The sequence below is a fragment of the Grus americana genome, chromosome 6, assembly GCF_028858705.1.
Source record: "Grus americana isolate bGruAme1 chromosome 6, bGruAme1.mat, whole genome shotgun sequence".
NCBI classification, from domain to species: Eukaryota; Metazoa; Chordata; class Aves; order Gruiformes; family Gruidae; genus Grus; species Grus americana.
This window is the reverse complement of record NC_072857.1, coordinates 6,748,204-6,761,874: the sequence shown is the minus strand read 5'-3', so window position 1 is coordinate 6,761,874 and position 13,671 is coordinate 6,748,204. Positions and strand designations below refer to the sequence as shown.

Sequence of the window (13,671 nt, the reverse complement as noted above, 5' to 3'; positions counted from 1 at the left end):
TAATTCCTCGTAGTTTGTTTTGGAGCATGCCTCCCTGAGCACCCGAGCTCCTAATCCATGGATGGGTTCTCTCAGGATACAAGTCTCAGCATCCCTTCATTGATTTCTGTTGAAGGATCCAATCCAGGATGTGGTTTTCACACACGTTTGACTAAGGTCACAAAAAGAGGAAAAAATGCTTGAAATTATACCTCCATCACTTTTTATTTTATGTTTCATCTTTTTTAATGCAGTGTCTCCTTGCAGGAGGAAGTACATCTTTTGGTAGGTGTGAGAGGAAAGTCACTTTCCTGATCTCACTGAATTCCAACATATGTATCCTACCTGCCACCAAAAAGAAATGTATTTGTACCTATTCTCTCTCTTCCTCCAAAAGGTAGATGAAAGCAGCTTTCAGTCCCTTTGAGGGCAGGGACCTTGATAAAGATGATACCGTCTTGAGAGATGCAGGCTCACTTTCCCTTCTGCTACCCTAATTTGGGGAAAAGCACTGACTTATTTGCACAGAGAGAATGGAGATATTATGACCTATTTATTCATTAGTCATTAAAAGCTGCTGTTCTTCTACTTTTGGCTAACCAGCTTCCCTTAAAAAGCCTGCTAGTCTAAGTGAAAGGCAGCATCCCTGCAACCCAGAGGAAGGCTCTGAAGTTTCTAAAAGGGATACATTTTAAGCTACTGCTTCTTTCTTCTTGGGACCTTGCTAGGTATCTCCCTTCCCTCTGTGTGGGGAGCTTGCTGAACCTCATTCTTGGGCACCATGTGCAAACTGCAGGTGTTTAATTCAAAGCTGTGATATAGATAACATCTGTACTATCTTTCAATGAATTTGAATTTTCCAGAAATGCAAAAAAATTCCTGACCATATTTAGTTAAGATGTTATTCTCAAACTGAAGAAATGAGAAAAAAACCCCACTTTATTTATGTAGGTTTTCTTGCCCCACTAAAATTGATTACTACTTCTTTTCAAGTTAAGCATTTTAAAGAGGAGCCTGAACCAAATGAATTATACAGTAGCCCATGTTTTCATTACAGCCAAGGAAAGATTAAAATGGTTTTTTTGTAGCCTCTATGTGTCTACACAATAACAACCAAAACCCTGAAATGTGGCCACCCCAGGAAGTCCTGGTGAACTTCCAATTGGGATGCAGGTGTGTTTTGGCTTTCAGGCTCATCTGTTTCAAATATTATTTTAGCCTACTTGCTAAGAAAATCAAGCTTCCTATGATGCTGTTGCCCATCAGTTGTATGTCATTCCCACTCAAATAACTGTTCAACCATTCTGTGCACTTCAATCAGATCTGCCAGAGCTGGTGATCTCAAGGATAATTAGATTTTGATTAAATAATTGTAGCGGGTAGGACAGAAATTGGGGCATAGGGCACATATAGTAGAGCAGGCTTTATTAATACCTGCTTACAGACCAGTTTAGCTCAATATTCCCTGAATGCACAGAAGGAAATTACTATCACTGGTATGGGACAAGTCAGTTAAGTGACTACTGGTTTGTGTTATCAGGACTACAGTTTTATTATCTAAATAGAACATACAGTTGAATCTCCTTCACAGTTACCAGCTGTATTGACATCAATTAAAAAGAAATCTAGTACTTAATCTGAACTGGACAAGACAATCCAACCCATCAAGACCCAAGAAAGATACAATACCTAATATAAATATATTTTTTACCATATTTATCTTTTTATTCCATCAAAAAAATATAACTGTGCTGTTCATTGAAAGAATATTGCAAACTCACCAGAAAGCAAATTTCTGCAGAATGGTATTCTTAGTCATCATAAATACAAAGTTAGCTATTTTAAATTCATTCCTTCCCCCATTGTTCAACATTAAGTATTAAAGCCAGCAACACTGACCCTTCAGTCTAAGCAAGCAGAGTAACAGATCTCGTCCAATAGCCACAAAAAGGTTTTGTTGAATAAAATGTGGAGTTTAAATTCCGTAGTCACAGGAGTGTTAGGCTGTCTATTGCTGATAATGCATAGGTCATGCATATCTGAATAAAAGGATTATGGGGTGAATACCATAAAACGGATCTGAGTATGAGGGTATGTCATGTTTTTTCATTCTTACATTTAGAGGCATTTCATTTATTTTAAATCAAATAGGTCCTAACTCAACAATGAATTTATTCTCCTGTCAGACACTCAACTACCTTCGTATTATTTTAAGCTAGCTTCAGTTAGGTGCCAGGAACTGGATACTGAGTTTTAGTGAGAAGAAAAAATAAGAGACTTGAAGAGTGAGATGGATGAGAATGGTTCTCTCACTTTTTAAGACCTTTAAGGAAAAGCATCAGCTGTGATTTCACCAGAACCACTGTAGAAAAAAATCTGGGATTTTGCGTTCAAGGGGGAAGGAGAGAGAGCATGAAAAACCAACACACCTCTGTGCCCCCAGAATGCTAATGTGATGGAAATGCAGTTTGTTGTATCTCGTTCTTGATCTACATTTTACACACCAGAGCTCACTGCCACTGCGAGACCTTGATAGGGAGAGGGTGTCAGAAAGGAAAAATATGCTTTGTAAAGAAATAGTGCAGTGTCCATAACATCTGCAGTCCTGTAAAATTTGCTTCTTAAAAAAAAAGTATGAAAACCCCCATAACATGTTCCAGTCTTTCACTTTAATAGTGGATATTCAATCAGATTTTGCCTTGTAACAACTGAGTTAAAAATGGACAATTTTCAGTGGAAATACTTTAGAAGTACATTATACAACCTAGGACTCAAAGCTGATAAAGTCTTTGGATTGATCGGCTACCAGAGAGTTTGGACAGACAGCTGTCAGCAAGGGATGAACTAATGACCACTAATAGATTCTGGAAAGGTGGCTCAGTAACTATTTATTTGTTACCTGTACACAGTATGTTTTGCTTTAAAAAAAACAAACAAACAAAAGTTGAAGTATTTTTTCTACTGGGCAATAGAAAGGAATATATTCTTTCTACCTGGTCCTGGCTACCATACTTTGGATCAGATGGGCATCTCTAAGAGGAATAGGAAAATGAGGAAGCTGCTGCTTCTCCCAGAGGAACAGAGCACTCTCTGCTTGGAAAAATCTTCATGAGGATGGAGTGGGGAGGGAGGGAGAGAGTGAGAAAAAGAGGTGGCAAGCAGGCAGCTCACGGCAGAGTACAGCCTGCAAAAGCTCCCTGGAGGCCCAGAGACTTCCTTACAGCAGAGAGCAGACCCAAGCCAGGGGAACGCAGAGAAGACTGATGGATTTGTCATCATCTTACGTGTAAGACCGTGCAGTTTGATTCAAAATTACCTCAAAAATGGATATTTCCAGTACTGGAGGACTACTTTGATGACTGCAAGCTACAGAGCAGCTCAGTAGCAGGATGAAGCAGAGTCTGGCATACAAGTGCAGTTGTATCAGAGGATTTGTCCCAACCTGATAAGGAGTTTAACATCAGTCTTTTCCTTGTCTTGAATGGCCACAGAATTGAAATTAGCCAATATACAAAATTTAATCTGTTTTAAAAGAAAGTAAGGTGCAATTTACTTAGCGATTTTCACACATAAGTGTTTCAATCATCTAATTTAAAGTGGCCCAGGCAACACACCTGATCACTCTTCAGTGGTGCCACAGTGACAGGTAACATTATCTACTACGAATCTTTCCACCAAGCTGATTAGCATTTTGTTAGTTTAATGAGTGGAAAACAACACAGGCTTTAGCCTTCTCCCTGGCACGCTGTTTGCTCAAGAAACTAAAGACTGGGCTTCACTCCTCCCTTGCTCCACATTATGTCACTCTGAAAATGTCCCTGTCACCGGCCAATTAAGATCAGATTCAGCAGCTCTTCTCAGCTGCTACAGTGCTTTAATCATAAAACAAACAAAAAAAGTTTGAAGAGTGAAGTTTCATCTTTAACTTAAATAAGATATTGCTTCCTGACTTTCTTTTTTATTGTTTCTGAATATCTTAGATATTTTTATTTGCTTTTAAACCAAGGAGGCTCCAAACTAAAAGCATATTTTAAGACTCCATAACAGAACAAAGTACAAGAGGAGGATTTTGTAATTAACCCCAAATTAATCATTAAAATCTGTGAAATCTGGACTTTAGTTTCTCACATGCAGTACTAACTTCCTGACCCACGGGAACACACACCTACATAGCCTACAAACAGTAGTTGTACAGTTATTTCTCCTGTATTTAAATCTGCATTTATACCTGGAGGTTGCTTAGACATACTTAGGTTTAAACCTTACTGCTCTGGTGTCTCAGCAAGATTTAGTGGCACTGACCCGTGCTACCGTAGCTGACTTCCAGACTGGAGTTGGGTTGAACCCCATGATCCAAGGAGTACAGTGCTGTTTGCATGTGCTTGTGTAGACCACAGCCTCATAATGCAACCTCTACCCTGTAGCATATTAAATAAATATATTACAATTATACTTTGTCCTGAAATTATACTAAAATATATTGGAAAGATGTTCAGAAGGCTTTTATATGTTTTATGTTTTCCTCCTCAAAGTGTCACTTAAGGGTAGGAATAAAGCTATTTATGTCATTCACATATTCTCCTTAGCACAAACCCCGAATTTACTCAGTTTCTGAATACATGGCTCCGAGATGACTATAACGCACATACAGTTTATTGTACTTTAAATACATACTCTTAATTATATATTTTCTTGTCTTTTGGAGACAAAAAATACCAAACTAGTGTGATATTTCATTAAAAATGCACATATATTAGAATTTTATCCAAGGAAAGCATGTGGTAGAGCACTAAAATCCAACTTGGAAAAAAAGGTGCAGTGTCACCTTAATAGTAATGGGTTAAAAATCCTAAGCAATAAGTCACATTAATCAACATATGATCATTCACCATGGATGCAAACACATCACAGGAGTCAGCTTCTCCTCTGACAAAGGTCATCCTTGTCTCTGTCTTTGTATCGAGGTGGGCCAGCGAAGGAGAGGGTCTATTCTGCCGTGCAGAACAGCCTTCTGGTCTTCTGGAGATGAAGCTGAGAAACATACCCTGGGGCTCTATTTTGTTATGCTGAGCCAGCCTTTCTTCCCTCAGTTTCCCAGAGATAATGATGGCATACATGAACACATCTTGACTATAAAGTACCACAAAGTCTAACTACAGAGTACTATAAAGCAACTGTTATGTACGTAGTCCCGTACTACAATCTCTGAAGATTTCTGCTAAGAACGTCCCAACTGCGTGCAGTAAGGAGAAAATTCAACTTGGGAACACCTTAAAGCTGCCAGTGGTGGAGGAACACACTCACTAGTAACAGCTACAGCTCAAGGCTAGAGAACAAATCACTGGCATGAGACCCACTAAGCCCCATGTGGAATACCAGTTCCAACTTTCCAAATATTCCTTGTCATTGTTGGTCTGCCTGTCCCTCTCCTCCTGCAGTACCTACTCAGGCTCACACCACCTGCCCAGGGATCTGTTTTATTTCCATCTTCTTCCTCTCACTCATATTCACCTCTTACTCCCTCAGCCAAGTCCTGGTGCTCTTTTTCTTCATGTCAGCCTCAAGCACAGCCAGCTCCTTCTCCATCAAAACCATAAAAAGCCATTATGTCTACATAATAACAGAACAAATATAGAAGCACTTCTATGCACAATGTTTTATTTTCCTAGATAATGGCTAATTAAGGTTGTGTTTATACTGGTGATTCATGGTATTAGAAATACCAGGTGATCACCAAACCCAAGTACTATAAAGCCAGGAAATTCTCAACTGATAATAAACATAAACCAAACGTGCTGGATCTGGAGAAGGAGAATTAGGGCATTTGAAGTAGCCTCAACTCTGCACTGTAATGACACAATAACCATAATTGGTCCCAATGCACATAAAAACTGATTTTAGAGACATTAGATTCTTTGTTTTATTTTTTATTTCTCCCTATTCTTTCATTTTCACTTCCCTGCTAATAATAGCTTCTATTACTACCAATCGTTTGGAACAAAGAGAAAACCTATCTCAAGAACTACAACTCTGAAGGCTCTTTAATTCTACCTTAAATTACAGTCAAGTCATTCAAATTCTGTATTTACAATACGTGCTGCCATTCCAGAGAGAGCAGAGCATCATACCAGCACTGAAATCTCTGCTGCAAAGACAAAACTACTTAGTCTTTACTGTGGACCTCTCTTCATAGCCCTTTATTTCCTCTCCACTCTTAATTTGTTTCCTTGAACCTCTTTGTTAACTGCGATCGAGCTTATAGCTGACACAGAACACCAGCCCACAAGGAGATTCCCTACAGGAAAGGAATCAACATTGTTTACCAAGTCCTGACCTGCAGACCTCATAGGTTTTGTGAGAGATTTATCCAGAAACTCATCCACTCCCATCCCATCTCTTGCTATCCTGGCAGAGTGCTGACAACTTTCACATTTCTGCACAGAACCTATAGCTTTTCCAGCATCCCAAGTGCCTGGTATGTGGAATCTGGGAGCAGGTGAACACCAGGGCTCCAGCCCATGCTCCATGCTGCAAGGAGTCCTGCTGCAAGATCCAGACTCCTGGGCTGCAGCCTTACAGTGAGGGTCCTCCATGGGTTGATTTAATGCAGGGTGTATCCCAAGTGCACGACTCAACGTGCCGGCACGACCGTGTTGTGTGACTCTGCACAGGTGCTAGTGCATTTTTGGTGCTACAAGGGTACAGTAATAGTTTCTGAAGTACGAGCCACAAGGAAACAGCTGATAAATGGGATGAATATAGACAGAGTATCAGAGAAACCTGCAAGTGTGAAAAGTGCTAAATTGGGGGACAGGGACTCTAAGAGGGTGAAACACGACTCTTGTAGACTTACTTAACAGTAGCAATGCTCTGCTAGAAGCAGAACCTACCTAGCAGGTCCACCAATTATTTTCTTTACCTCTGATTGATTCTTTAACTACCTAAACAAACAAACTACAGCTACAAACACGGTGGAAAATTGAGAGAAATAAAATGGGATGGGAACAATAAATGGGCTTGGGGAAATACACACAAGCATATCTAAAATTTGAAGTCAAAGGCCAAAGCTGACCCAAAATAGGGTGTTTGGAAATCAAGTTCAGGATGAATTTATAATAGTCATGTGAATGGGAACTTTCACTTTCCTCTTTTCCAGTTCTGCAACATTTGATCTAGTAAAGGGTTCAAGGCCAGTATTTTTGCATTTCTAACGGGTATAGCGAAGTGGTGAGTTAAAGAGGTGGGCAAAAATCAAGACTAGAAGACATATTATCAGAGCAAATGCATCATCCTGTGAATAGTCACTTATCACAGCAATTTTGTGATAAAGGCAAAAATTTCTTCCTTTTTCCTCACTGGATTTGGTTTTGATACATTGACGAGTACGTGTGAAAGACTCAAAGTGACAGTCTTCCCTGAGCACCAGAAGAGCTCGCTCTGTTTCTGAGGAAGATGTAACCCACACCTATGGAATTACAGCTTTTGTCTTAAAACCATTCAGCATAGACTAGCGCTGATCTTTCCTTATTGCAGCTATTTACCAGAAGTGCCAAGAATTACCATGTCTTATTCAGTACTTGAGCCAGATACAGGTTAACACATCACCCACAGATCACAGGCTATGAATCAGTTACTGCCCAGTGCTCATTTCCCACGCTGAGCGGCTCTTGCTTCTCCTCATATATTTTTTGTTTGTGAAGTGTTGATTAAGGGTAAAATTTTCAACAGCATAGGAGGAATTTGGTGCACCTAGAGCAGAGTTGCACCTAGAACAGGCACTGGCTACAGACCAGTCAGTGGTTTCTGCTGTTGCACCCTTTCGAATCCCACGCCCGAGTGCCCTTCTTGCAGAAACCAAGGCTCAGGAAGCAAAACAGAAAAGTGAGACCGATCAGTGCATCCCAATTCAGCATCTGGGCTCCATCGATCTTTCTGTTTCACCTCACTGTTGGTTACATTTTGCTACCGGTAATGAGAAGTACTTACAGCACATCTCTGACATGTAGCTCTCAAAATGCTTTACAATGGCAGAAAAAAATACTTTCCATGTTGCAGACAGAAAGATTGAGACTTGGATTTTACGTGCCCTGTGCTAGGGAAGCCTGAGGTATCTTGCGGTCTAGGGATGTCAGTCAAACAGACTTGCTGTGTAGATTTTAAATAGGATCTTTAACCTTTCTGTGCCCCAGTCAACCTACAAATAAACTGAAAATTATGTTACCAATTCCACAGAACTAGGTCAAAAGATGTGACATAAGGACAAGTTGAGTTTAGCGTTGCATGTTAACCTCCTATGTAAACTAAACCTAGCCCCATCCACCTAAATACATAACTCCTCATTCAGGATAATAAATTCTCAGACTGCTGAAACCAGCATTTGTTGAGCTGTCTTCAACTTCAAACTGCCTGCATTCCTTGGGTTACTGCTATTACTTTATTACACAAGAATGAGATGTAGGCTTACAATGCCTACAGCATCGAGAAAAATACCAAAATAAACCAAATGAAATGTTGGGCCCAGTATATTCCATGACAAAGATCTCCCTGAAATTAAGGGGGATGGAATTTGATCTGTGTGCTTCAAGATGACCGGAGGGAAGCATTTACCTTTCCGAAACAGAGTTGAGAGTTTCTGATTCTCACTGCAAGGGCATGTTATGCAGACCATGTTTGTAAGGCTATGGAGACAAAATTAAAGTAGCCAGGAGGAACATACCTCTCTATTTCTACACTTCACATGGTATGCATATTTTAAATGGAAATGCAGCTTTATCTCAGCTTTCAAGCTATTTCTGCATATGAAGCAATGTCTTATACTATGGCAAGTTATAATTGTTCTTTTCAAGGCAAGTTGTCAAACTCTGTTTTAACAAAAATCTCTGTAAAAATTTTGGCTTAATTGTTTTTCATTATAGGTAAAAATTTCAGCCCTTGAAAAGTCCACGACAACCATAATCTGTCATTGAATTTCATTCACATCAAATGCTATACTTCAATCTTGGTGGAGAAAAAAAAAAATCATAAAATAACATACCTTGTCTTTTTTCATCTATACAGACACTACTGGGGGAAAAAAAACAACACATCTGCTTTTAAGGGTTTGTAAAATAATTGATTCTTATGTTTATAACATGGTGACAACTCTACCCAATGATAATGTTAGAAGGCAGTTTCTTGATAGGAATGGTGATGCAACTTTGACTATAGGCACTAGAAAATGCTGCTATAATCTTTTCTTAATTTCAGATTGCAAAGATGTAGGAATAAACAAATAGTCGAGGTACCCGATTACCCTATCCTGTCTGTGAGTGTTTGTAACTATACCTTGCCAAGGGAAAGTAGTGGCTATACTAGCTATCTATAGCTAAAGCAAACTCTACTTCTTGATTCAAAGCCTATATACAGCCCTTATTTTTTTTCTTTCTTAAAGGGGTAAATTTCACACATTTTAAAGACCCCATATAAGCTATTTTACACAATGTTATGAAACATAACATTTTAAAGGTGCAAATTAATTGTCTGAATACAGACAATTTTTAAATTTTTTTTTAAAAAACAAGATTTCCTTAAAATGACAAATAATATTCCCAGGGAAGTGGCAGAAGTCCTCCTCCTTTAAGACATTTAAAACTAACTTTATAAAACACTAGCAGGCATACTATAAACCATATAATACTAACAACTCAGTCTTTTCAATTTCCAACATGTAGAACTCCGTTATTTATAAAGAGATAACTAACAGGGCATTCATCAATTATATGACAATTGGAAAAGCTTACTGAAAATAAATAGTAAAGCAAGAATACCTATTAATGATAATACAATACAATTTTTGCTCTTCTTAACAATAACAGCCAAGACATGTACTGACTGTGCATTGCAAATTATTGTTTTGATCTATATTGACAATATAAGGTAAACCTGACTTTTAAAATAGACACATTTATACAGAGGCAAGTTAGCACCTGAACCTGACTCAACAGCAGGCTTCCTTACTATTTAATATACCCAAATATGCAAATTAAAGAAATATATATGTGCTCGTACTTCATGAATACTGGTACACCATCTATTAATCAAAATCATAATCCAAGAATATGCCACAAAAATACATCCATACTAAAATAAGGAAGTACTAAACATGAACTTCTGATTGAACAATATTAGCTTCAGCATATAAACAATCATCTAGCTAACACTGCTTTCAGAAATCCAGTGAGATTGTCTGCCATAATCTTTAGCATTTTGTGAATTTTTATACGGGTGTTATCCTACATTTGTGCATCTTTAAAAAGTAGGTAAGTAGATAACACATTTTTGTATTTGAAATCCGAGCAAGCGTTTGAAGTTAAATCTAATTTTTTTTTTTTAGAAAAAGTACTCCTACCTTCACTAAAACACAGTGCCAAAATATTTTGCATTCTAACATCTCTGTTTTCATTAAAAATTAAGATTGTACCATCAGGAAGGGTTTGATGGTAGCATTTCTGGGTTACCAGAATGCTGCTGTATTGCAACATTGAAACACACAATTTTTTCTTTCTTGGCTGAAATGCTGAGCCTTTAGCCTTGTATTAACATTAACCATGTTGATCTTTGGTTTAAAAAAAAAAAAAAAAAAAAAAAAAAAACCAAACCAAAACCCTCAAGAATTAGTACCACCAATGTCTGCCTGCTAAAACTGCTAATTAGATCCCAGGAAGCCACCAGTCACTCCAAGTACTAGCCAGAGAACAAAGAATAGTACAGAGTATTCAATGGATTACCAGCAGCATCAAATATTTCCAAACTCCATTTATAATGAACTGTGACTTCAATCAGATGTTAACTAGATATTCGGGCAATAGTATGCCAAAATGTATTTACACAACTTTTTAGTAATAGATTAGCATTGAAATATATACCTAAAATGACTTTAAAATCTCACACATTGTCATTTTGCTTTAATTTATTATTTAAACTAACTTGTGTCAGCTATAACACTAATTGACTCCAAAACTTTGCAGATTTATATATAAAGAATGGAGAAAAAATGAATACTCCTGGGTAAGCTGAGTGCCACATCCACCTGAAAACCTGTACTGACTACGCATGATTTTTGTTTGATCCAAGACAGCAACTTTGCCTATTCGGTCAGCCTTCACTCAAGGCATGCAATACCACAGCCAGCAAGTTCCCAACATTATCCATAAAACATTGTGTAACAAACCCGATCCCTGTTGATACACGTTTCAATCAATCCCTTTGATATCTGTTTAAAATAAATAAATAAGGAGGGTGTGAGTGAGAGAGGTTGCAGGTGTGAGGAAGGAGAGGTTTTATTTAGCTTCCCTCTGCTCAGCAACTTTGTAATCCATTTACTGTTTTCCTTTCCCATCTCTCACCCCTGCGCGTTGTTTAGCTGGAAACTGGGTTGGAAGAACGTGAAGAGTGTAAACAGCCTTTTCTTGTCCAAAAGGATAGGAGTGTGAAAGAAATGTGTGCCTTATCGCAGGACTGCAGCTCGCTACTTCATTGCTATGATAAAGTGCTGGAGCAAAAAACATTACACGACAAGCACAATCCAAAACCGGATTAGAATTTGACATAAGCTTCCTCAAAAACTAATCAATCAACTCACGCTGTAATATTAGACTCCAGTTCTTAAGGAGGGTGTTTAATCCCTTCAAGGTTTATTACACACTCCCTATTGACTACGGTGACAAACTTTCAGATACAAGGCAGCTGGGGAAGAGAGGCATAACTTTTACAGCACGAATCGGAGATCATTATGGGAGTAGCTAACACCCTCCCGAAAAAAAATATTTCAAAATTATAATAACACTTGCTCAAGTGCAGATTGCCAAACTCTTTTGCAAATAGTTTTTTTTTTTTCTCTTTTTAACCTCTCCCGCCATAATAACATGAAGACCATTTGTTTTTTGCCACGAATGCCCCCCAAACAGGACAAGTCGCTGCCTCAGGGAGAAGTTGGGCTCTACCTGGCTCCAGCCGCGCACCTCGCTTCGCTTCCCCCCACATAGCTTTGAGTTCTGAAGTCTGCATTTCACCTCGTCACCACCTCAGGTTCCCCCCACTGCGTGCAAAGGAATGTGTAGCATGTAGTACAGGCGTTACTAATAAAAATTAGTGAAAACACCTTCGCGTGCGCTGCAGCAAGGCGATACTAACGAGGGAGCTTTCAAAGCGCAGGTGACTGTACCTACACAACCCGCCGTGTCGTGCACACGAAAAGAGGCACTCGAGGACATCAGAAAACTTTTCGGGAACGGACAGTTTCGGGTGTTACTCGGCGCCCACCCGCCGGCCCGCGGTACCCGGCTCCACGGCGGCTCCCGGCGCATCCCGGGGCACCCCCGGCGCATCCCCCCGGCTCCCGGGGCCGCTCTTTGCTCGGGCACCTGAGAGCCCCGCTATCCCAAACAAACCAGCCGAGCAGCAAACGCGCGGAAAAGCACAGACCCGCTTAAAAAAAAAAAAAGAAAGAAAGAAAAAGAAAAATAGGTGTCGGGCTGTAGGAGGCTGCCCGCTGGTGTGGTGCGGCTGCTGGGAGTCAGCCCTGCCTTTGCCTCCAGAAGGGACCGCGCCTGCCGCCCTCCCCGGCGGGAAGGGCGCCGGTTCCCCCAAAGTCTTGCGGCAGGGGGGCAAGGGAGCGCGGGGAAGGAGACTTACGAGCTGGAGAACGCCCTGGACCACGACGAGGGGCAGGGGCTGCAGGTGCACCATCTTGGCTGCCGGTCTAGGAGGCGACTCCCCTCGCACGGGTCTCGCACATCTCCGCTCCGGGGAGGAGGGGGGGGGCAGGACTGAGCGCAGGGACACACCGCCCCGCTTGTCCCCCCTCACGGGGCGCTGGCAGGCAGCGGCGAGACCCCGGCACTACCGCGCCGCTCCGCGCCGCACCGCTCGGCTCCGCGGGCGGCCATGGCGGGCGGGAGGCGGGAAGAACATAGGCGGGAAGCGGCGGTGGCGGCGCTGCCGGGCCGGGCGGCCGCGGTACCCCCCGCGGGGCGGAGGGAGGTCCCCTCACAGCCCGCCGCAGACCGGCGGCGCGGCAGCGTCCCGGCGGCCGGAGCCCGCTGCCCCGCTGCCTACCATGGTGCTGCCAGGGCGAAAAACCCGCCCGGCCGGGCCGAAGTTGACAAGAGCCGTTACGGGGGTGGAGGGGAGGGGGGCGGCGCGTCCCCGCCGGGCGCTGAGTAGACCCCACTGCCCCGGGCGGGGCAGCCGTTCCCGGCAAGTTTAAAGCCGCGGCGGCCCCTCCTCCGCCCGCGGCCACCCCCTGCCGCCCTGCTCGGAGAGGAATGGCGGTTGTCGGGGCCTGAGCCTGGCTTCGCCGCGGGCGAAGCGACCCGGGCGCTGCCTCCCCTCAGGGAGCCACCTGCACCCGGCCCTGCCGTTGGCCTCCCGCTCTGGTGTAAAAGGAGAGACAGATAAAGGGTCTGAGTTAACGTTCACCGCCCGGTCCTGTTTGTACAGCAAACCCACTGTCACAGCCCCATTTCTCTCGGGAGGATCTGCCCCCCTGGAACCTGCACACGGGTGGGCAGCCGTAGCCCTTGTGGGGAAACTCGACGTGTTTCTTCTGCCCAGCTGTGAGGAGACATGGCGGGACGGCCGGGCCCCGCAGCCTGTCCTGGCACCTGCCTGCCCAGCTGGGCGCCTCGGCCTGCCCCGGGACACCACAGCTCT

At 42.1% G+C, this 13,671-nt stretch overlaps 1 protein-coding gene across 1 annotated transcript in view; it reads right to left on the bottom strand.

The window, feature by feature from the left end:
- NXPH2 (neurexophilin 2) overlaps positions 1 to 13,114 on the bottom strand; it is a 41,067-nt gene extending 27,953 nt beyond the window's left edge. The window contains exon 1 of the mRNA XM_054830944.1: positions 12,652 to 13,114. Within this exon, the coding sequence (XP_054686919.1) occupies positions 12,652 to 12,705 (54 nt within the window). The 5' untranslated portion in view covers positions 12,706 to 13,114. The remainder of the gene's footprint in view (positions 1 to 12,651) is intronic.
- Positions 13,115 to 13,671: the final 557 nt, after the last annotated feature.